Below are 23,861 nucleotides of genomic sequence, written 5' to 3' on the forward strand. Positions count from 1 at the left end.
CCTCCTCCAAGTGGCGGGACTTCCCAGCTGGAAAGGCCCCTGGACGCTGGGGGCGTGGCCTCAAGTAGGGGATGTGGCTTCTTCCTTCCTCGCACCCTAGGGCGTGGCCACCACGAGAGGGCGGGGCGACTTCAGCTAACAATTCCCCAGAGGGAAAACTAAGTTAAGGGCGCAGGCGCAGCGCGCTCTCGGCGCGGAGACTGAGGGCAACGCCTCCACGAAGTCCCAGCGCGCAGACACCGCCTCGGGCCCGGACGCCGCACATGCGCAGTGCCGCCCGCCCGGCCCGCGCTAGGGCGCAGGCGCAGCACCGCCCTCCTCGGCGGAGCGCGTGTCGGACTTGAGCTTGACGAACTCTTTGGCCACTTCGTCGTTGCTGCGCTGCGACAGGATGCGCAGCACCGTGAGGCCGGTGTCGTCCATGTGGATGCGGCGGCCGAGCGGCAGCCAGCAGGCGGCGCTCCCGCGCTGGGCCAGCTCGCGTAGCTGCAACACGGCCAGCCCCACGGTGCGGTCCTCGCGCGCGAAGCAGTAGTCCTTGACACACACTTGCAGCTCGTAGCACTCGGGGCCCGCGTCGGCGCTCAGTGTGCTGCGGGGAAGGGGCACGAGGGGCGCCTGAACACGCGCTGGGCCACGCCCACACCAGTGATACTCTCCCTTCCCCCAACACCTACTACTCAAGCCTCATGACCTCTCGAGGCCAACCCTGCCTGGGTGATGCCCATGTCCCACCCTGTTAAGCTTCGCCCCTTCCGGGTCACCCTGCAGCCCAGGCTGGGCCGTGCCTACACCAGGTGACACCCCCTCCCCACTCTCATCTCATAACCGCCCACTTAGGCCAGATGACCCCACCCTGTGATTTCCCATGCTAGGTGTGCCCTTGCCTGAGCTCAGGTGACCACGCCCCCACAGCCCTACGCTGGGCCATACCACACCAGGTGACACCCTCCTCCCTGTCCCTCAGCCACATGATCTCCCACTCTAGGCCGACCCCGCGCTACCTCGCGGCTTCAGTGGCGCCAGCGTCCCATCTGGTGACGCCCTGCCCCAGGAGACAATGCCCCTGCAAATTTGCTGGGCCGCACTCACACCAAATGACAACCCCCCCATCCCCATGACCTCCCACGCTGAAACACATTCCTGCCCCAATGACTACAGGCTCCGTTGAGGCCCTTCAAAACCGAGGCCATGCCCAATCCAGGTGACTCCACCCCTATGATTGCCCACACTAGGCTACGCCCTGCCCCAGGTGACCCTATGCTTGGCCACACCCACACCAGGTGACACCCCCACCTCCATGATCGCCCACTTTAAGCCATGTCCTGCCTCACCCTAGGTGGCCCAGCTCCCACAACCCTACGCTGGGCCATGCTCACACCTGGTGATACCCCCCTCATCCCCATGACAACCCACGCTCAACCAGGTCCCTGCCCCATAAGGACCAGCACTCCAGAGGGCCCTACACCAACCCAGGTGACTCTGCCCCACAACGTCCACTCTAGACCACACTTTGCACCAGGTGACTCCATCCTGTGACCTCCCCTGTGGGCTGCACTCATAATCCTGTTGATTCCAGTCCCTAAATCCCCCAGGACGGGCCACACCCCCACCACACTGGGAGTCTGGTTGGCCCACCCCCACGCAGTGACACACCTGCCGGCCTAACCCATCCCCTGCTGAACCAAGTTCACCACTGTAAGTGACCCTTCCCTCATCACCCCCATAGCTGGCCATACCCACACCCAGATGCCTGCACCCACACCCTCGGTTGGCCAAGGCTTGGGCTCCCGCACCTCACCCCCAGATAGCCCAGAAGCCCCGACCAAACTCCCCCCTGAACTCAAAGTGCTCCCCATGTGTCCCCTAGTTCCCCCCTCCTTCCCCCACTCAGCACAGGTGACACCCACTCTGGGCCACCTCTCCCATGACACTGGGCTTCTGCCTCCCAAGCATTCCCCAGGTGACCTGCCCTGAAGCTCCCTGATCAAGCGCCCCCTCCCACAAACGGGCTGCGTAAACCAAAGACTCCATCAGCCTGAGACCAGAAGAACTAGATGGTGCCCGGCTACCACCAAAGACCGCCCTTATAGGGAACATAACAGAGAGTCCCAGATGGAGCAGAAGAAAAGCATGGAGCAGAACTGAAATTCACATAAAAAGACCAGATGTCATGGTCTGACTGAAACTGGAGGAACTCTTCAAGCCATGGCCCCGGGACACTCTGTTAACCCAGAACTAAAACTATTCCTGAAGCCCATTCTTCAGAGAAAGATTAGACTGAACCATAAAATACCACTCGTAAAGAGTGTGCTTCTTAGTTCAAGCAGATACACAAGACCAAATGAGCGGCTCCTGTCTGGAGGCAGGATGAGAAGGCAGAAAGGGATAGGAGCTAGTTGAATGGACACAAACCCGGGTTGGAAAGGGGGAGTGTGCTGTCACATTATAGGAATTGCAACTAGGGTCACATAACAATATGTGTATACATTTTTATATAAGAAATTAACTTAAGCTGTAAACTTTCACCTAAAACACAATAAAAAAAAAAAGCCTCCTCCCTTTGGGCCACACCCACACCGCTACTTCCTTTTCCCCTGAAACAGGTTGCATTCCCAGCCCTGAAGTTACTCTGCCCCATGCCAGGTGACATCTGGTCCCCTTGCCCCCATCCAGGCTGAGCTCCTTCTCCCAAGGGTTTTGTCAGGTGACCTTCCCCCTTGAAGTCCTCTGACCAAGAAACTCCTCCAATATGACACCATTCTGGCAGGTTATCACACACTTCGGCCCTAGGAGATCCCACTCCCCCAGGGGATCTCCACTGTGATGCCCTCTTACCCTTCATTACTTGTTTCCCCAAGAGCACCTATAATATTGCCCTGCCCTAATGCCCTGTAAGTTTCACACCTGACCCAAAGAACCACCCATGGGACCCCACCCCCAGGTCCTAGACCCAAGCCCACTCATGCTCACCAGGAACCTCACTTCCCCAGGTAACTCCACCTCAACCCCCACCAGACTCACTCTTGACTCTTAAGGTCCCTGCAGGTGACACTGCTTCCCCCCATGCCCCCTTCCAGATCTACTCTGAAGTCCAGGACCCCCCATTTGGATATGACCCCACCCCACTCCACATGACACTCACCCCTAAACCCTCAACCAAGCCACACTCTTGTTCCCAAGAGTCAACTCCCCCAGGTGGCTTATCCCAACAGCCTTTTCAAGTTCCACTCCTGACGCCAGGGGTCCCTGTCCCCATGTGATACCACCCCTACCCCATGAACCCCTCTCTACCCCATTGTGACCACCCATGCCCCTTAACCAGACTAGAGTCTCCAGCCCCAGAAATGGCTCTACCCACACACCCCTCTGCCCAGACTTCCCCTTTCATCTACAGAAGCCCACATCCCCATCTTCCCCACCCCATTCCCCTTATCACGTTCACTGCCTCCTTGGGACTTGCCTGCCCCCCAAGGTGACCGCCATCCCAGTGTCGCTTCAAACTTCACTCTTAGACCCTCCTAGAACATGCCCCCAGGTAACACTGGCCCCTCAGATATTAATCCTGCCTTTTTGCCCCTGAGGTTCACCAGGCAGGTACCCCCTCCCTTCTGTCCCCCCATGCTTTCCCAAAGCATCCCAAACTCACAACTGGAAGCTCTCGTTGTACTTGGGGGCCCAACTGTTGTTCTTGGATTTGGTGGCAAACTTGCGCTTCTTATCGCTGAGCTGGGGCCCAATAATGTTGACCTCAATGAATGGCCGGAAAATGCCAGAAGTCTGCCACTTGAGGTCATTGGCAGCCACCACTGTTCAGAAAAGTAGAGGGTAAGGCTAGTCAGGGTCCCTGAATAGGACCCAATAAACATCTGTGGTTTTCAAAGCCTGTCTGAAATAAAGACTACATTTCCCAGCAACCCCTACAGCAAAGCATGGTCATGTGAGTTCTGACCAATGAGATGTGAGAGGACGGGAGGTATCCACTTTCAGGTTGTGGCTTTAAAAAGCGGGGAGTGTGCCCTAAACATCCTTCTCCTAGCTGCAGGGTGGAATGGTGGGTGGAGCTGAGCTCTCTGAGACCCCATAGAGAAGGAAAATACATTGGGGATGATAGCGCAACATGGAAGGGGTCTGGATTCCCAATACTGCAAAGCCACTACATCAGCTCTGGATTAATTGCACTTGTATTGTTACCTCAGAAAAAAATAAGCCAGTTGCCATAGAAGCAACTCCAACTCCTGGCAACCCCATGTGTGTCAGGGTATAACTGGGCTCCATAGGCTTGCCAATGAATGAGTTTTCAGAGGTAGATTGCCAGGCCTTTCTTCCAAGGTGCCTCTGGGTGAACTTGAACCTCCAGCCTTTTAATTAGCAGCTAAGCGCATTAACCATTTGCACCACTCAGAGAAAAAGAAATTCTGTTTTGTTTAAGCCACTTATTTTAGGACTTGGCTACAACAGCCCAGATTGTATTCAGCTTGTATTCTAATTCACAAAATAAAAACAAACCAAAAAAAAAAGGTAAGTAGAATTGAGAGAAGTGGGATTGAGTCTGGATGCAGCCATGCCTGAAAGTGGTTTATCTCTGAACTTTTCAGTTTTATGAGCCATTAAACGAGATTTTTTTTTCTTGCTTAAGCCAGTTTAAATTGAGTTTCTGTCTTAGAATTTAAGGAGTTCTGGCTGAGGTAGCCCCCAATCCCTACCCCTACCTCAGGCCACTCACCTTTTACTGTGACTTTCTGTTCTCCAGTTCCAGGATGAGTGAAGAGCTCAACGTGGACAGAGACTTCACCCACAGGGTCTTCCACACCTGAACCTGGGTGGTGCAGGGGAGGATGCTTGGTGTAAGCTCCATTCTTCCCTACCCTTCAGGAGGGACCAGGCCCACCTCCCACCCACCATGTGCTGGCAGCACCAGGTCATCAGTCCCAACAGAGTGGCACCGAGGGGGGGCTGGGAAGGTAGGTGCTCTTGGGGGGCGAAGAGTCCTGGGTTCTGGCCTTTTACCACCTTCATGTGTGATACTGGACAGATGTCTTAACCTCTCTGGGTCTAACCCATCTGCCTCCCTCTCTCTAGTTCCAATGACTGCCATGTCGTCAAAACTCAGCCCTTATCTTACACACCATCTTGGCAGCCTCTGATACCCTGGCCCCCTGTGCCTCAGTTTCTTCTCTTGGCTTTTCTGCCACATTCTTCAGGTTCTCAATATACTGCACTAGCTGCTCATTCTCACCCTCCTTTGTCAGTTCCTCCTCTGTTGTAGGTCCTAAAAATGTTGGGGTGCCCCACACCTCAGTCCTGACCCCCTTCTTTGGTTTCACTTTCCCTCTAAACCTGATGGCTCTCCCTTCCAAATATACCCAGAATTTGACTCATCTGCTTGGCCTCCATCCTGATCCAGCTCCCACCGTCACTCACCTGGACTATTGCAGTAACCTTTGTAATCACCTTCAATACACAGTACAATAATGTAAATGTAACGTAATGTAATCACTTTCCATAATGTAATAATGTAATCACTTTCCTTAATGTAATAACGTAATCACTTTCCTTAATGCAATGTAACGTAATCCATCAGTCAGTTGAGATCATACCAGTGTAGGGTGGATCCTAAACCTAATCACTTCTGAGTTCTATAAAGGGTAAAACAGACACAGACACACACATGGGAGAAGACAAACACTATGTGAAGATCATCTACAATCTGAGGAATGCCAAGGAATGACTTGGGGTACCAACAAGGAAGGAATCAACTTAGCTAAGATTCTGATTTGGACTTTTAGCCTCCAGATCTGTGAGAAAATAGATTTCTATTCTTTAAAACCACCCCCGTGTGGTATTTATGTTACAGAAGAATAGGGAGCTAAGAGAGCCTCCTCCCTCATCTCCCTGCTTCCATCCTTGCCCCATCTCAGACACTCTTGATACACCACAGGAAGGCGGATCATATCCTTTTTCTGCTCAAAACCCTCCCGTAGCTCCCATCACACTCTGTAGTAATCGAAGTCCTTTTTGTGACTACACTGTCCCTCCTGATATATCTCCCTCCACTTGCCCTTACTAACTCTGCTCCAGACCCAGAATCCTCATCCCTCCTGAAGTGATAGTTTGTAGGAACCTCCATTACTTTCCTTGCCCCCACACCACTACCCTTCCAATATAGAATCTCACTTCCTGTCGAGGAATGCTCCACCCTCACCTCAGACCTCGGGTTCAGGTAGGGTGGGCTCCATCCCAGCTTCAGGTATGGCTAAATGAGCCACAATTGCCCAATCAGAGCATTCCCTGTGCATGACTGCAGTGATTGGCCCAGGGATGGTCATGTGACCCAAGCTGAACCAATAGGACTTGTCCCTGGAATTTTGGCTGGAACTGGTAGTTAAGAGTCTCTACCTTTCCGTGAGAGGTGGGTGCTAAGCTGGCAGGGACAATGTTGGAACTTCCAGGGCTTTCTCTGCCCAGTGAGGGTGAAAAGTGAGTCAGTAGTGTCAGCCAGAAACAAACATAACCAGGCTAGACCAGCCTTAGGTACTTCCACCTATAAACCTTATTTAACTGGTATCTTCTAAACTCATGTTCTCTTGAGACTTCCTCACAGTAAAAGTTAAGAACACTTGCACCTATTACAAATGAAAAAAAGGACACATAGCCCAATCACAAACTTGCTCCTTCTTTGAAACCAAACTCATTGCCCTCAAGTTGATTCCAACTCATAGCGAACCTACGGGACAGAGTAGAACTGCTCATAAGGTTTCCAAGGCTGCCACATCTTTCTCCGGCAGAGTGACTGGTAGGTTTGAACCATTGACTTCTTGGTTAGCAGGCGAGAGCTTAACCACTGCCCCACCAGGGCTGCTTTCCCATTTTGAAAAGACCTGCCTTTGCTTAAATGACAACATTCCAGAACCTATCCCATTTTTTCCAACTGACTTTCTTAAAGGTTCTACCAGAAAAGAGAAAGCTATCTTTCTCAAATCGATGTCCTTCCCTACTGCAGCATTTTGGTTTACTCCCAAATAAATTCTTTCTTAAAATTTGTATAACACAGACCAGAATCTTTCATTTAACAGTTGAGACCGATGACCAATGGTATTTTCACAGGCTCTGGATCAAGCTATTCCTGATGCCAATCCTACCTTTAGTCTTTCAGTTCTAGAGCCAACAAATTCACTTGTTTGCCTGAGCCAGGGTGGAGTGTCCTGTTTCGGACCACCACAATCCTCCTGACTGTTTGGTCTCTATGGGGATTGAGATTGAAGGGGCAGCTTAAAGGTTTCTGTCCCTATCCCTCCCTCTGTGACTCTGGGAAAGGCATCCTGCTGGGCCTGGGGACCTGTGACCGCCAGCACTTCCACCCAGTCCCTCCCCAGCCCCCCAGGCAGCTCCCCACATCTGGAGCCCCACATGCATGGGGAGAGGAGCAGGGGGCAAGTCGGGGTGGGGGGACTGGGCCGGCCCAAGGTTGATCCAGGTTACCTTACGCTGGACTGGAAGTGGCTGAAGCTAGGGGCAGGGGAGGCCTGGAGACCCCCATCATCTCAGTGCTGGGATGCGTGCCCCCCATCTTCACTGCCTACCCCCAGCCACCTTCCTGGTCATCTCAGGTGCTTAACCCCACCCCCACCAGTCGCATGCTCAGCCTCACGGCCCCCCAGGCTGATGCTCTGCAGCAAGCTCAATCCGGGCCAGACTTGGGGTGCCAGGGTGGATTTGGGCGGTGGTAGGTCGGGTGAAGGGTCAGATCAAGGCCAAAGCTAGTAAGAAGAGAGGAGGGGGGCAGTGCTGGGCGCCCCCATCCCGTGCTTTGCTGGCTCCTAGGGGAAGGATCATCCTTAGGTCTCTCTGTGCTTCCCCAACCCCACTCCCCACTCCCCAATTCCCGGGCCCCCCACAGAAAAGGCTCCTTGGGCAAGTGGCTTAAGCCTCACTGAGACTCAACACTCTCATCTGAGACTCGACATCCTCATGGGGCAGTTGGGACCAACCTTTGAGATAATTCTTAGCCAGCACAGGGGCTGGCTCATAGTTAGCACCTGGCATAAATTTTCATTGTGTTCTATTCTGGGAAAAGTGGCATCGAGTGTAATAATAATGTCGTTGTTAGCTGCTGTGGAGAAGATTCCAACTCATGGCAACACATATGTGCAAAGCAGAGCTGTGTTCCATAAGGTTTTCAAGGAAGCAGATCACCAGGTCTTTCTTCCCAGGCACCTCTGGGTGAGTTTGAACCATTTGCACCCCCCAGGGACTCCTATAATAATAAAACCCGAAACCCACTGCTGTCAAGTCGATTCTGACTCACAGCAACCCTGTAAGACAAGGTTTCCAAGGAGTGCCTGGTGGATTCGAACTTTTTGTTAGCAGGCGAGCTCCTAACTACTACACCACCAGGGTTTCCATAGTAATAATAAAAAAAATTTTTTTTAACCACCTAATAATTGTTTTGAGCTTGTTACATGCCAAGAACATCTCTCAGTTGAACTCATCTAATTCTAAAAGTAATTCCATGAAGTAGGGCCCATGACTGTCCCCATTTTACAGATGAGAAAACTGAGGCTCAGGGAGGCGGCCACTGGCCCTAGATCTGAGCGCCGCTCTTGACAGCACAGGCGGTTTGTCCGGAGGCCCGGGACCTGGATTAAGACGAGCGCCTAGGGAGAGCCAGGCAAACTCCAGTTGCTTCTCCTTCCCTGGTGGAACCAGCGCCCCGTCCTTCCGCCTCGAGCTGTGGCCCTCGCAGCGCGGGTCCTGGCCCGCGGGCCGGGGAGGCGGAAGGACGGGCTTTTTACTAGCCAGGGGCTGGGAGGGGCGCAGGCACCGGGCACCGGGCGCGGCGGGCGGGCGGCGGAGGCACGTACCCTTCTCAGGATAAATTTCTTCACTAAGGGTAAACCTAGTCCCTTTGCCACCATGAACTAATCGTGGGGGAGGAGAGAGGTGGGGAGGGGAGAGGGCGGAGAGACGGAGACGAGCGAGAGGATGGAGGGGTGAGTGCGTGGCAGGGAGCGGGGGAGGCGCGGAGGGGTCGGCGTGTGAGAGGGAAGAAAAACAAGAAAGAGAGAAACATCAGCGGCAGACGGACGGACAGACGGCCTCCTGCTCCCGGGCGACGCCGGTGACAGTAAAAGCAGCGAGGGCTGGGGACGGAGAGCTGAGCGCGGGAGCATGGCGCCCGGAGGGTCCCAGGTGACCGGGTTGGGGGTGCCCGAGGTTGCAGCCTCTCCCCTACCTCCGGGCTCCAGGGCACCTCTCCCTCCCGGTGATCAACGCCCTTAGGGCCAATTGCGAAGAGAGGACCGCCAGGGAGGGGAAAGAGGACCCGGGAGTCCTGCCCCCCAGCTCCAGCTGTTGGGAGTGAGCTCCAAGAGGGACAGGAGACAGAGGGAAGAAGAGAGAGATTTTGAGAAAGGGGGCTTCCCTCTTCATCCATCCTCCAAATTGCGGGGGGGTGTGTCCCTTACATCCCCTGGGACTGTCAATTATTCCTTGGCCACCGGACATCAGAGGTCCCGCCCAGAGCTGTCCATCATTCCTGGCTCCAAAATGTCACAGGTCCCACCCATCCCGGAGCTGTCAATCACTCCCTTGTTCCTGACGTCAAGGTCCTCCCAGGAGATGACAATCACCTCCTGGTCCTATGACGTCATAGGTTCCGCCTCCAAGGCCTGTCCACTTCTCAATGGCCCCTCGACATCACAGAGCTCCCGCGGACCCTAGAGTTGTCAATTACTGCCCAGCCCATGACGTCACAGAGGGGCGAGCCAATGGCGGCCGCACAGGCTTCAGGCCCGGTAGCGCACCGCCACCTCCGCAGGCCTTGCCGCTCAGAGGCTGGGCTGGCCCTGCGGGCCTGGCGGGTGCTTTCCGCGGGCGAGGCGGCGCCCTTACCCTGGGCCGCCTGCGTCTGCACGAAGGTCTTGATGAGCAGATCGGTGGCCTGTGTGTAGAGGGACAGGGCGTAGCGCAGGGACTGCAGGTCCGGGCTCTTCTCCAGGAAGGTCTTCTTGAGGCCCACACCACCCGCGTGGAAGTATTGCTAGGAGAAAGGCGGGAAGGTGAGACTGGCAATCGATGGTCATACATTTGAAGGTCAGCTGGGGGGATTCAAAACACCCAGATCAGGTTCTGCTGCTCCCCTCTCATCCTTGCCTCAGGGCCTTTGCACATGTCCTGCTTTGCCTGGCAAACTCCTATGCATTCCTCAAAACCAATCTCTCATATCCCCCTTTCCAGCAAGTTCTCACTGCTCCCTCCCCATCCTTCCCTTTCCCCCAGCCCTGACCACAGGGCTGGAGATGTCTGTATCCAGGTGTCTACCCTGACTGGGCCTCCTTAGGGGCCCAACATCACCCAGACTAGCTCTGGCACAGAAAGGGCATCAGGGAGTGTTTATAAATGGAATGAATTTGTGTGGGTCTGAGCCTAGGTCCACGTCCACACCAGCTACGCCTTCTGCCCGCTGTACTTAGGAGGGGCAGGGGTGGGGAATCTCACCTTGATGGTGTCCAGAGCCAGCTCAACGACGGCGCACTGCTTTGGGGTCAAGCTCTTGGCTTCTTCTCGCACCATATGGTCCTGGACCGGTGGAAAAAGGGCCAGGTAGGCAGAGCAGGCCCCGCCTTGGGGATCTGCCTGACTATGGATCTCATCCCTTTTACACTCTGAGGGGTTGGAGGTTGGGTCTGTCTTTTTCATTAGTCTCCCCAGCATATGACTGGTATACAGCAAGCACTCAATAAATATTTGTTGCAATAATGATGTGCACCCTGTTATGGATTGACTTGTATCCCCCCAAAATATGTGCTGGAATCCTAACCACTGTACCTGTGGATGTGATTCTTTGGGGAAATAGGATTTCCTTTGTTATGTTAATAAGGTCATTATCAGTGTAGGGTGGGTCCTAAATCTAGTTGCTTCTGATTTATAAAAAGAGCAGATTAGACACAGGAGGGAGCGCAATTGGGGGAAGACAGATGCCACCTGGAGATCACCAACAAACCCAGGAATGCTGGGGCTACAGAAGCTGAAAAAGACAAGGATGTTCCCCCAAAGCACGGGGGATGGGGTGGGGGAGGGGGAGAGGAGGGGAGGAGGAGGGAGAGAGAGGTGGGGAGGGAAAGGGAGGGAGAGCCTTCCCCTAGAGCTAGTGCCCTGAATTTGGACTTCCAGCCTCATGAACTGTGAGAAAATAAATTTCTAATCTTTAAAGCCACCTACTTGTGGTATTTCTGTTACAGCACCACTAGGTAACTAAGACAGACCCTTTGATCGGGCTATATCTGAAGCTGGTCCATGGGCATCTTCCTAACACATTAAAAACCAAAACCAAACCCATTGCCATCGAGTCAAATCCAACTCCAGAGTAGAACTGCCCCAGAGGGTTTCCAAGGAGCACCTGGTGGATTTGAGCTGCTGACCTTTATGGTTAGCAGCTGTAGCACTTAACACATTAGAGCCAATAAATTGTGCTTGAGTCAGTCTGCATTGAGTTTTTGTTCCTTGAGCCTGCAGAGCATGTCATCATCCTGGGACAGCCTCCTCCCCTAAATCCCCAGCTTCCCCTCCCCACCCCCACCTCTGGCCTCACCTTGAGTTTGGACAGTTGACCCAGCTCCTTGGCTGCATTAAAGATCATCTGGGTTCCCTGCAGGTGACAACAGACATAGCCAGGATGAGGGCAGGGGTTCTGCCAGCTCAGACCCCAAGCACCCGGCTGACACCCCAGCCCTGGACACCATCTTGGTCCTTGTCCAAAGGCTCTGGCAGAGCAGTGTCCCCAGGAGGGACAGAGGTCTGAAGTCCCCCAGGAAGTGTTATGAAGGAGGTGATGACCTCATTCCCCAAAACCCCAGACCCACGGGGACTCTGCCCACCCTCCCATCCCCACCATGACCTTAAGTCTGTGGGGTCAGAGAAGAGAAATGGTCAGAGAGTGGGCTTCGAGGGGCAGTAGGTGGGATGGAGCCCCAGATGTGGGGGTGGGGTAGAAGGAGTGGAGTTTGCCAGCCCCAGATCAGGGGCCTTGAGAAAACCACAGGATGGGCCTGGGTCTTGGGAAATAATGGTGAAACCCTTTCCCCTCCCATGGGACCACCCTCCCTTTGGGGAGGTGAATTACCCTGGGGAATCTGGGGGCACTGTTAGTCTGACCATTTTAAGGAAGAATATCCCCTCCCCCAAACACACACCTCAGTACGCATCCTCCATCCCTCCCCAAAACAGACACCGCAAAAATAGTATGGTGGTTACCACCCAGAGGGGGAGTGGTGGAGAGGTCGGGTGATGGGGGGAGTGGAGGGGCTGGGTTCAAATCCCAGTCCTGCTGTGTGGCCCTGGGTAAGTCACTTAACCTCTCTGAGCCTCACTTTATCGCCACCTAGATGTGGGAAATCATGTCCATTTCCTCCCTCAGTTGGACTAAATGTCTTTGCTCAGTGTTCGCTGTTATCACTTGTTGTAACCTTCTGAAGGTCATGGGTGGTGCTGGAGTAGACAGGCTCCCAGGCTAGTAGTCACATGTCCTGCTCCCTCCCTGTTGCCTCCATCACCATCCTTTGACATGTCCCTGGGCTGATCCTCTCTGGGCCTGGATAATTGGGATATGAGGCTAGCTTGGGGTTGTGGTGGGGCTAAGTATAGATAAGGTCAGGAGCCTTGCATTTCTGGATCCTGGTGGTCCTGGGGTGGGCTAGGCAGGGAGGGGGGCTTTTACAGCTGGGATATTTGGAATTATGTTGATAGACTAAGAGTTAGCCACTCTGCCACTGCTAGTGGTATTATGATATTACTATTCTTCCTTCTTGTCTGCAGTTCCTTGAGGTTCTCACAAGGCACAGCTACTCAGAAGCCCAGCTGTCTGAGCCTCCGTTTCCCTTGCCACATTCATCTGCAGTCCGGTGAGGACACCTTCCTCCCCACCCACCACCTCCTGCCCACCAACCCCCACGAGCAAGCCAGACAGACAAAGGAAGAAAAGACCGACAGACAGGTTCACAGTGGGCCCCCACACGGCACGGCACGGCACGGCACGGACCACAGAGACGGCAGGGGGCACAGGGTAGGTGGGGTGGAGGTGGGAGTGGGAGCCAGACAGACAGTGAGAGGCTGGTCTTACGTCTGAGTGGCTTGGCAATTTCACCCTGCCCTGTGGAGAGAATCAGGCGGAGGTCAGAATTCTGGTGGCTGCTGGGGGGATATTCAGTGGGACATCCCTACTCCCTCAAAACACAGTCTCACTCTTCAGCCCATGAGCTCCGTCCCGGGTCCTGGGTCCCCTCCCCAGGTGGGCATTTTCCCTTGCCCCTCAGTGGGGGCCAAGGGAAAGACTCCTGGACTGCCAGGGCACTCTGGGGGTGCCCAAGAGGCAGGAACGAGCCCCTCACTGGGGACAAGTGGCCTGATCCCACGGTCAGCCCACTCTGTGATGGGGCCCCTTGGGGACAGGGAGAGGAGAGAGGGGGCTTGGGGTCTCTCCTCCCCCAACCCCCAATGTCTTACCCCAGCCTGACTCCAAAAGAAACATACCAACAGGTATTTCCAGTACACGCGATACATGATACACCCAGGCAAGTCCACATGCATGTGCAGAAAGTTCATGCACACACACAGCCAGGTCAACATACAAACACATACATACACATATGCAGAAAGAACTCAGGCTAAAACACACATGTGAACTCCTAAACACTTGCACGTGTACACACAATCACACACACACACACAAACTCATACACTCTTACCTCCCCCCACATTCTCATTTGTGTATAGGGTGCCCAGCACATAGACGTGCCCCCAACAGGGCTGGCTAAGTGAGTGGAGAAGCCCTATAGCCCAAGATCATGAATCTGAGATCTCATCTGTGTGCACATGGACATGACAACTTTTGCACAATCGCTCAATAGGGCAGCTTCCCCTGTGCTGCCACAGCGCCCATCACTTACAGCAAACAGCCATTAGAACAAAGACCACATAAAACAACACATGCCCCAGCCCAGGGCAGTGGCCCAGTGTCTGGGAACTTGGCAAAGCCAGAGAGTTTCGGCTGAGCCCTAGGCTGGGATGAGCCCCTTGAATATTGCTGTGAGTGGGTGGGAGCTGTTTCTGCACACCTGTTTGCTCACACCTGTACTCACACTCCAAGTTGTATCCTTGGGGAATCACCTTGTCTCTGATTTCTGGTTTTGTGGGACTTGGTTAGGATGCCCACCTCCTACCCACACCCTCCACTGGCCTTCCTGCCCATGCACACACAGACACAGACACAGACACAGACACACACACACACACACACACACACACGCCCAGACACCGGAGCTTGGGGCCTCAGTGGGGGCGAGGCCCTCATTACCTTTTCTAATCCCTTGCCATGTTTTCTCAAGAGGGTCCCCTGTAGAGACAACGTCACAGGGTGATCAACCTGGCAATTTGCGTGGGGTGGGACATGGGGAGCTCACATGTGTATTCACAGGGAAAGGGGCTAGCGGGCATCTGCACCGTACAGGGAGCTGGTGTTTGTGTTGCATGAGGGGACATGTGTATGTCTTACTGACCAACCCTTAAAAGGTGTGAGAGAGACAGGAAAGAAACTGAGAAAGGAAGAGAGAGAGAGAGAGAAAAGAAGCAAAGATAAAGACAGAAATACAAAGCCAGAAAGAGAACAGTCACTGCCAAAATATAATCCATTTACATTTACTGTACATATGAGGCTCTTGGTCCTTGGGTTAACAGGAAATCAAATGGGCTCCATATTCAGAGAGACCTGAATTTGAATCCCCACTCTGGCTTATATTTACTACGTGACCTTGAGCAAGTGACTCCTCCGCTCTGACCCTCATTTTCCTCATCTGCAACTGGAATTGGATTTATTCAAAGGATTGTCATGAAGGTGAGCTGAAACAGCAGCTATGAGAAGGTCGGCACACAGGAAGCCATTAATAAATGTGGATTCCCTCATCTCCCTGCCTACGAGTGCATTGCCTGTCGTTGGGTATGCTGCCACCAGGTGGTTAAAGACAAAGTGTCAGGTTGCAGCCACCAAGAAGTGAGATGAGCACTAGAAAACTCTGGACAAGGTGAAATCTTTTAACATCTTTGTCTCATGCATAAAAAGGTACCCAAATGCTTTCACTGACATGTCTCTACCCTTGTGCGTGTCTGTATATTACCACCATCAACAATAACAATATTAGCTCTGATTTAGTGAGCACTGCCTCTGGGCCAGTCACTGGGATGAGGACTTTAATGCATCATCTCATTTAGTCCTTACTACACTCAGCGTAGTTGCTGCAATTAACCCCATTTTCCAGAAAAAGATACTGAGGCTGAGGTAGAGTGACCTGCCCAGGGTCACAGAGAGAGACAGAGAGAGTGGCTGGGCCAAGATTTGACTCCAAGTCTGCCCGACACCAAAGCCACAATGCTGTCTCCATGTAAACACCTGAGTGTGTGTCTGGGATTTCTGTGTGTCTGTGTGTGGGGAGGGATGGGGCAGTAGGGTAGGCAGAGGTGGTGAGGGGTGACAGAGGAACAGAGGCTGGACCCTAGGACTTTGGGAGAGTCAGAAGTGGAAGCAAGGATCAGCATGGTGAGGACCTGTATTTGAGGGGGCTGTGAACTCTTCAGAGCCTGAAGGGGAGGGCAGAGGAGCCCCCTTGACTTTTACCTCCTTTTAGGTTGGGGGAGAGACCCAGGTATACTGGGGGCATCTAAGCACAGGATGAGGGTGAATCCAACTAAAGGGCGAGGGCAGAGGTGAAGGGAAAGCTGGCCCCCTTGTTTTTGGGGGGGATTGATCCCTCCTCCTTGCGACTGATCAGGGGGCCAGCCGGGTGGGCATGGCATCCCTCCCTCCCGGCCCCGCCCCTCCCCATGCCCCGCCCCGAGACAGACACAGGCACATCTAGGCGAGAGGTGGTGGGACGGTGGGTGGGGGCCGGTGGGTGAGAAGAGGGCGCTGGGTGAAGGGAGTGCAGCCGCGCGGCGGGCCGAGTCCAGAACATAGAGCGGACGGACAGACAGACGGATAGACGGGCCTCTACTTACGATCATCTGTCAGCCGTGGTGGGGGCGGGGCGGTGGGGGAGGGGGGGAATAAGGCACCATGAGTCTCCCCGGAAGGCCAGGGAGGGGGCGGCAATGGCACTGAGGGCCCCAGCGCAGCCCCCAGGAGGCATGGTAGCAGGAAGTCTGAGTCTCCCCTGCATGGTGGCCTCTCTGTGACCCCTGCCCTCCAGAGTCTTCCCCATCCACCCAGGAATGTCCTCCCTTTTTGTACTTTGGTCTCAACTCGTGTGCCATCGCTGTCCTCAGGACCCCCACACCTCCCCAGATGCCCCAGACCAGGACCTGGGGACCCCAGCCCAGACACACCCCTCCGATGATGTTGGGGTCCCCCACCACTAACCATCAGCAAGTTTCCCCAGCCTCCATTTGGCAGCCTGATCTTTGGGCAGCCTGAACTTTGGGGATCTTGGTCTCTGTTTCTGAAGGGTCTCAAATGCAGATTCCTGGTCTCTGGGTGACCCCTGATCTCTGCTTGACCTCTTAGACTTGGATGCACTCGGTGACCTCTGGCTGACCTCCTGAAGCCCTCTGGTCTATTGGTCTCTGACCTTTGAAGTCCATGATGTCTCTCCTCCTTGTCTCTTGATTGACCCCTAAAGTCCTTTGAGGAACCTACTAATCCCTAGAAGGCCTCTATGACCCGTAGATGCCCTTGACCCCCAAGGTGACTTCTCTGCTCCCAGACCAACATCTTTGTTTACTGGGTGATCTGACCTTCAAATGATCCCTTGACCCCATGTGTGACCTCTACATCCCTTAGACATCTTTTGATTCTAGGTGACTAATCTTCGAATAACCCTGACTGACGTCTGAATGACCTCCTTGATCTGTTGATGACCCTCGACCCATGAATGACCTCTCTGATCTTTGAATGGCCCACTGACCTCTGGTGAACTCTAAGAACCTTGGATGACTCTTGTGCCTGACTGACCTCTCTGAGCCCCAATGCCTTTGGTCTGATCCCTGTAGTCTCTAGGCACCAAGCTCTCTGGACTCCCACAGGGGAGGTGGCCTAGGTGTCCCCTGGCCTCCTGCTGGGCCTCACCGTTTGGTCAGTGAGGGGTGGCAGAACGATGGTCTTTTCCATGGTGTTCATGACCAGCTTCCATAACTCCTTCAGCACCCGCTTCAGCACCGTCTTCTCACAAATTTTGGCAAAGAGAGTCAGGCTGGGGGCGAGGGGCAGGTCTGAGAGAGGGTCTGACTGGCCTCAGCCTGCGTAGACCCTTTCCCTCAACACATCCATCTTCCTTCCTTCTTTCATTCCATCCATCCATCCATCCATCCATCCACCCATCCATCCACCATCCTTGCATGAACTTATCCTTCTCCCCACTCATCCATCCATCCATCCATCCTTAGTCATTCATCTATCTATTCACCCATCACCCACCCATCCATCTACCCATACATCCACGATCCTTGTGTGAATTTATCCTTCTGCCCATCTGTCCGTCCGTCCATCCGTCCATCCATCCATCCATCCACTCATCCATTCTTTTTATCCATCTGTCCTCCTAAGCATTTATTTTTTAACCCACCCATCCACCTCATGTCATTTATCCATCCAACCACCACCCACGCATCCATACAAATATTTATCAATCTATCCTTCCAATTATTTACCTACCCTTCCTTCATTACTTTATCCATTCATCCCCTCATGCCTCCACCCATCAAACCATCCAATCACCACCCAGCAAACCATAGTACTCTCCAGGTCAGCCCATAGGTTTCTGTAGCCCCAGCCCCCTAGTCCCTCCCCTTCCAGCCCTGTCCATCAGTCTGGCTCACTTGCTGTCCAGCAGGTCCATGATGGGTTGTAGCACGTTGTCAGCATCCTGGGCCACGCTGCTGCAGGCACTGGCTGGAACATTTCCTGTGCCCTTCACCTGGCTAAGGATGTCACCCATCTGCTTGACACACTCCTCAATGTGCGGCTGGAAGCTGGGGACAAAGACAGGAGCAGGTCAAATGGACTCTTCTGGCCTCCCAGAGGAAGGACCAGATGAAGACCACAGAACCTGATCTCTGGACCTTGACCTTATATCACCAACACTAGGGAGCCATGGCCAGTAACAGAGTAAGGGGGTGGGGACATAATAACAGCAGTCTCAGCTACCATCTTTACTATGACTCGGGCACTCTGCTAAGCCATTCACCTGTGTTGTTTATTTCATTCTCCCAATCCTATTCAGGTACTATTATTATCATCATCTCCACTTTACAGTGAATAATGTAAGACTCAGAGAGATTAAATGATCCACCCTAGGATACACAGCTAGTTAGCAATGAAGCCAGAATTTGAACTCAGCTCCATCTAATTTTCAGCCTGAGGTCTTTACCATTACATCTACTAAGCCTCAGATGCCCCAGGCTCAGAGGACTGGGGACTGCCCACCCCCCCTGCCCCAGCCCTGGAGATGCCCCCACCTGGTAGCAAACACCCGGCTGAGTTCATCCAAGACATTGTTGAGTTTCACCTGAAGCTCCTTCAAAATGTCACTGGCCTCGGCATCCAGCTGAGAAGGGAGGAGGCAACGTCAGGTCTGGTTTATGGAGTATCCATATTCCCGGGCATTTTCTCATTTAACCCAGAGAAAAGCATCTCGATGGGCTGGAGAGGAAACTGAGGCACAGATGGTCAAGCAGCTTGCTTGGGTCTGAGGGAGTGGCTCTGGGGCTTGCAGGGACACAGAGGCAGTGGTGATCCCGCCCCATCTCCGGCCCCGCCTGGACTCCACCTCACCTCCTTCCCTCCCATGGCTTCGAACATCTTTTCAAGCTGAACTCGTAGCTGTTGAGTGTTGTTCATGAGGATGCAGGGCTGGGGATGGGAACAGAGGAGAAGTCAGGCCTTGGGACCCCTCCCCAGGGCCTCCCCACCCATTTCCAGCGACCTCAGGGTTGGTTTTAGGGTCTGGGTCTGGAGGAAGCTGGGGGTCCCACAGTGGGGTCTGACAATGGAAGACACCATTTGGGCCCCGGTTCCTGGGCTGCTGGGGGAATTTTTAGGGATGGGGGGAGCAGGGAGAAGGACTCAGGTAACTTCCACCAGGGTCTCAGCTGGACCTGGTGGGTTTAGAAGAGAGCTCAGTTCTCTGGTAGCACCAGGAAGGAGATTCATTGTCACACACCCACAATCTCCTACTCAGACCCAAAGCTTTGCACATTCACAAATACCCTGAAGGCTTCATTCACAAAAATGGTCAGAGCTGGGGATGGGATCAGGGTTAGAATCAGGGTTAGGGTTGAGGCTGGGATTGAGGTTGAGGCTGGGACTGAGGCTGGGATTGAAGTTGAAGTTGGGTTTAGGCTTGGCATTGGTGATGTCATTGAGGTTGGGGTTGAGGTTGGGGTTAGAGTTGGGGCTGGGATTGGGGTTGTGGTGGGGGTTGGGGTTGAGGTCAGAGTTGGTGATGGGATCAGTGTTGGAATCACGGCTAGGGTTGAGGCTGGGCATTGAAGCTGAGATTGGGGTTAGGTTTGGTGTTGGTAATGTCATTGAGGTTGGAGTTGAGGTTGGGGTTGACAAACTGATGGCATATTCTCTCAAATCCAGAAGCATGCACACAGTCAGAACACCCCAGGCACGCAGAGTTGGATGCACAGTCACACACACACACACACACACACTCACACATACACTATACCCAATTAATCAATACAGTCAGACACATGCACTGAGATTCCACATACACAGACACACACAGCTGGACACACACTCAGACCATACACACTCAAACAAGCACAGCTACACATACACACACATTCACACTATATCATCAATACAGTCATACACACACACACCGACATCAACCCAGGGCCAGTGCCCTGGGAAGGATGGAGCCTGGGGGTGCTGAGTGAGGCAGGGAGAGGGAAGGACAGGGCCCCCCCAGGTCACCACTTTCTCCTTCTCCTTGGAGCAGTAGGAGGCAAAGTCCTTGGAGATGATGTCTGCATACTGGAGAAGCACATTGCTGATGGTCTGGGAAGTACACAGAGTAGGAGGACAGAGAGTGGGTGAGAAGAAATACTGAGGCCAAGGTGGCCTCAGGTCACCAGATCCCACCAAGAGCTTCTAGTGAGACCAGAGATGAATCTCAACTCCCATTAGCACCCAAAATAGCCTACTGGGCTTGGGCAAATTGTCCACACAGGATGACCATTGAGACCCAGGCTGACCCACATGGGCAGACACCACCAGATAAAAACAATTATTTTGTGTGGACCCAGGTCTTTTTCAGAGTAATCAACCATCATATTAGCCCAACCATAAGCCTGACCTGATCTCTAATCTAATCCCAATTCCTAGTTGCAAACCCCAACTTCAACCCAGCCTATGCCAATCCAATCAAACCCCAGCCCCAACCCAGTCCAATGACCCTAATCCCCAAACTCACCCCAAGGTCCACCCAAATTCTACATAAATCCCCACACTCATTCCAACCTCGATGTCAAACCAAATCTGCATCCTAATAGTAACTCTAAACCGCAGCCTCAGATTCAACTCTAAACTTAACCACAATTTGGATCTCAAACACAAGCTCAACTCCAACGTCAATGACTTCATCAATCATGATCTCAACTCCAATCTTGATGACATCACCAAACTCAACCCTAACTTCAACCTCAATTCCAACCTCAACTGAGACCCCAACTTCAATGATACTATCATCCCCAACCTCAACCCTGACCTTAACCCCAATCCTAGTCTCAACTCTAGTCCCAGCCCTGACTCCAATCCCAACCTCAACTCCAACCTCAACCCCAAGGTCAACTTCAATAACATCGCCAACTGCAATCTGAACTTCAGTCTCAACTCGAACCTCAGTGACATCACCAGTCTCAACCCTAAACTCAACCTTAACTCCAACCTCAACCCAAACCCAACCCCAACCTCAACTCCAACTTCAAAGACATTGCAACCCCAACCCTAACCTCATCCTCAATTCCAGTTTCAACCCTAACCCTGGCCTCAACCCCAACCCTGACCCTGACTCCAGCCATAACCCCACCCTCAACCCCATCAACCTCAACTCTAGCCCCAACCCTGACCCTAACCTCAAACCCAACCCCATTTCCAACCCTATCCTCTACTCCCACTCCCGCACCTTGGCAAAGCGCCTCATGTAATGCCCCACAATCTGGGGGTCGGGACACTCAAGTTTCTTGATGATCTCAAAGCTCTGGTTGAGCTGGGAGAAGACATCCACTACGGAGCAAGAGAACAGGGCATGCTCCGAGGTTTGCTGGAACTGCAGTGGGAAGGAGGTCAGGAGAGAGGAGAAGGATTAGAGCCAACAGCCCCCAAAGCCCATCCCTCCCATTCTTCTTTGGGAGATCCAGAGACCAGGGTCAAGGACTGCAGCGTTTGCTAGACTGAAGGCATGCCTGACCAGGTTGTTGAATCCCCACTGCTCTGGGGCAAGATGCAGAGAGCAAGGCTGACTTAGAGCTAACCTCTAGAGGTGGACACAGGGACCATGGGGTGGGGGTGGGGGACCAGAGTTGGGCTTGATGAACTCAAATTCCATATTTGTTGAATGGACAAAAGATTCTGAAAACCCTGAATGAGAAAAAGATGGCAGACCCCTTTCAAAAATTGGCCCCATCCCAATGGCAATTTTTGCCCCATTGGATCACAGAAGGAGTGAGGCCACTGTGGGTGGACCAGGAGCTTGGTCATGGGCCTGCCTCTTACCCCATCCTTCTTGTCTCGCTCCAGGGCCCCATGCAGGAAATCCCGGGATACCTCCTCATTCTCATCAAGCCATTGGATGACAAAGGGTTCAAACCACCTGGAATGGAAGAATCAGGGTGGAGCCCTGCTGCCTCTAGCTCCCCTCGCCATCTGCTCTGCCTGGTTCCAATCCAGCACTGGGTGGTGCTGGGGGCAGGATCCTTTTCTATCTTGCTCTCCTTCAGACTTACCCTGTGACCTTGAGTGGCTTCTCCCCTGCTCCCCTTCCCTACCAGGCCTCAGTTTCTTCATCCATGAAAAGGATGGAGCAGCCACTGTCAGAGCAGGGTACTGCCTTGGGGGAATACTGGTTCAGATAAACCCAACCCCAACCTTGGGCAAGTAGGTTTGTTCTCTGAGATCCCCTTTCCTATACACTAGAAGAGCAACTATCCCATAACACAGCTGTGAGCAGTGAATGAAAGCACAGAGTATGTCTTTGGTAAATGGCAGCCACTCTCTCATTCCCCAACATGGCATGGAGTCAGACATTCCAGGTTCAAACCCTGCCTCCATCACTTACTGGACCTCACCTTGGACTAGTGGTTCAGCCTCTTTGATGGATGCATGAATGGATAGATGGGTGGATGGCTGGACAGGTGGAGAATGAATGAATATATAGGTGATGAATGATGCACAAATGGTTTCCTCACCCACACGATGGGAATTACAATGATCCCATCACATAAAATCATCAAAAAGATTAAATGAAAAGCAGAAGGAACTACTCAGCATGATTACTGTTCTGATGATGATGATTAGTAATTTTCAGGGCTATAGGAGTTCACAATCTAATTGCTGGGAGTCAAGAAAACTGGGTTTGAACCCCACCTGTACCCCTGATCCCCAGGTGACCCTGAGTAGGTCAGCCCTCATCTCTGGACCTCATCCTAGCTATTGGTTCTTCAGTCCTGGCTTGGGCCTGAGGCAGGGAACTTACGCGGGGTACTCAGGCACGCGGTCCTTGAAGGCAGGAAGTTCTGCCACATACTCATTGTAGAGCCACTTGACCTTGAAGTGGAGGTTCATGTAGTCGGCGCTCTTGCATAGGCGATGCTTGTCATGCTCTGGTGAGGGTCGGGGAGGGGGTTGCAAGGAAGGGGCAGCTCAGCCAGGAGGGTCTGCCACCCTCAGCCTGTCCATTCTGACCATCACTAGTGTCTGACCTCAGGCATGAGCATCCAGAATAGTCACAGCCTTGGAGGGGACACCAAGGCACAAGTACCTCCCATAGGCAGGCTGGAGGACATGAGGGTAGGGGGCTCACCTTCCATGGCATACTTCATGTCCTGAGCAAACAGATTCCACATCACTTCGGCACTGATTTTACCCACGTTCAGTTCCTGGGGAAACCTGGCAAAGGTCACAGGAGTATGAAACCTTGGCAGACAGAAGCCAGACTGCATGGGCTGGTTTCCTTTACCTGCCCCAGGGGGCAGTGTAGGGCAGGGCAGGAAAGTGGAATCCATATTCAAGTTCTTTCACAGCCACTGACTTGCCGAGGGATTCTACATGAAGACCCTACTTCTCCCTGAGCCTCCTTCCACCCATCCATCCATCTCTACAACCACCTATACATTCTTTCATCACCTACTCATCACTCATCCATCCACACACCCACCCATTCACCCACTTGTGCAACTGCAGTACAGTGAATTGGTTCTGTGTGGCCCTTCTAGCCCTGATCTCGTAACGCCCACAAAATCATTGGATGGGACTATGCAAATGTGGTGCTTGTGCCCCACCAACGAGATGGGACAGTTTTTACTAATGCAAATAAGGCTCATGGAACCTTGTGGGGGGTGAGAGCATGCAAATAAGGTGCATGGAACCCTTGTAGGGGATTGGTCAGTGTTACCATCCCACTAGGCTTAAAGGGAGTTGATCCCAGATGTTGGAGGGAGGGACCTCACTACCATCGAGAAGAAAAGCCAGGGGCAGAATGTGGAGTGGACCCAGCGTCCCTGCACTGAGAACCTCTTAGACCCAGGAGACAGAGAGCTGAAACACTGATGACAGCATGAGATGGCAGCAGTACCAGCAGACGAGT

The 23,861-nt window shown here is 53.2% G+C and overlaps 1 protein-coding gene across 2 annotated transcripts in view; it reads right to left on the reverse strand.

Annotated features, from left to right (window-relative positions):
* Positions 1 to 291: 291 nt before the first annotated feature.
* Positions 292 to 23,861, reverse strand: part of UNC13A (unc-13 homolog A) — a 69,783-nt gene continuing 46,213 nt past the window's right edge. The window contains exons 25-42 of one of the 2 annotated variants that reach the window (XM_064280951.1): positions 23,079 to 23,164; positions 22,752 to 22,878; positions 21,773 to 21,869; positions 21,183 to 21,326; positions 19,973 to 20,056; positions 18,818 to 18,895; positions 18,502 to 18,590; positions 17,863 to 18,015; positions 17,114 to 17,237; positions 16,048 to 16,053; positions 14,354 to 14,392; positions 13,121 to 13,150; positions 11,594 to 11,650; positions 10,501 to 10,581; positions 9,895 to 10,042; positions 4,727 to 4,819; positions 3,650 to 3,809; positions 292 to 592 (exon numbers count right to left, since the gene is read on the reverse strand). In XM_064280951.1, coding sequence (XP_064137021.1) covers positions 292 to 592; positions 3,650 to 3,809; positions 4,727 to 4,819; positions 9,895 to 10,042; positions 10,501 to 10,581; positions 11,594 to 11,650; positions 13,121 to 13,150; positions 14,354 to 14,392; positions 16,048 to 16,053; positions 17,114 to 17,237; positions 17,863 to 18,015; positions 18,502 to 18,590; positions 18,818 to 18,895; positions 19,973 to 20,056; positions 21,183 to 21,326; positions 21,773 to 21,869; positions 22,752 to 22,878; positions 23,079 to 23,164 — 1,897 coding nt within the window. The remainder of the gene's footprint in view (positions 593 to 3,649; positions 3,810 to 4,726; positions 4,820 to 9,894; positions 10,043 to 10,500; positions 10,582 to 11,593; positions 11,651 to 13,120; positions 13,151 to 14,353; positions 14,393 to 16,047; positions 16,054 to 17,113; positions 17,238 to 17,862; positions 18,016 to 18,501; positions 18,591 to 18,817; positions 18,896 to 19,972; positions 20,057 to 21,182; positions 21,327 to 21,772; positions 21,870 to 22,751; positions 22,879 to 23,078; positions 23,165 to 23,861) is intronic. The other variant, XM_064280952.1, reaches the window with a different exon arrangement.

The sequence above is a fragment of the Loxodonta africana genome, chromosome 3 (assembly GCF_030014295.1).
Source record: "Loxodonta africana isolate mLoxAfr1 chromosome 3, mLoxAfr1.hap2, whole genome shotgun sequence".
NCBI classification, from domain to species: Eukaryota; Metazoa; Chordata; class Mammalia; order Proboscidea; family Elephantidae; genus Loxodonta; species Loxodonta africana.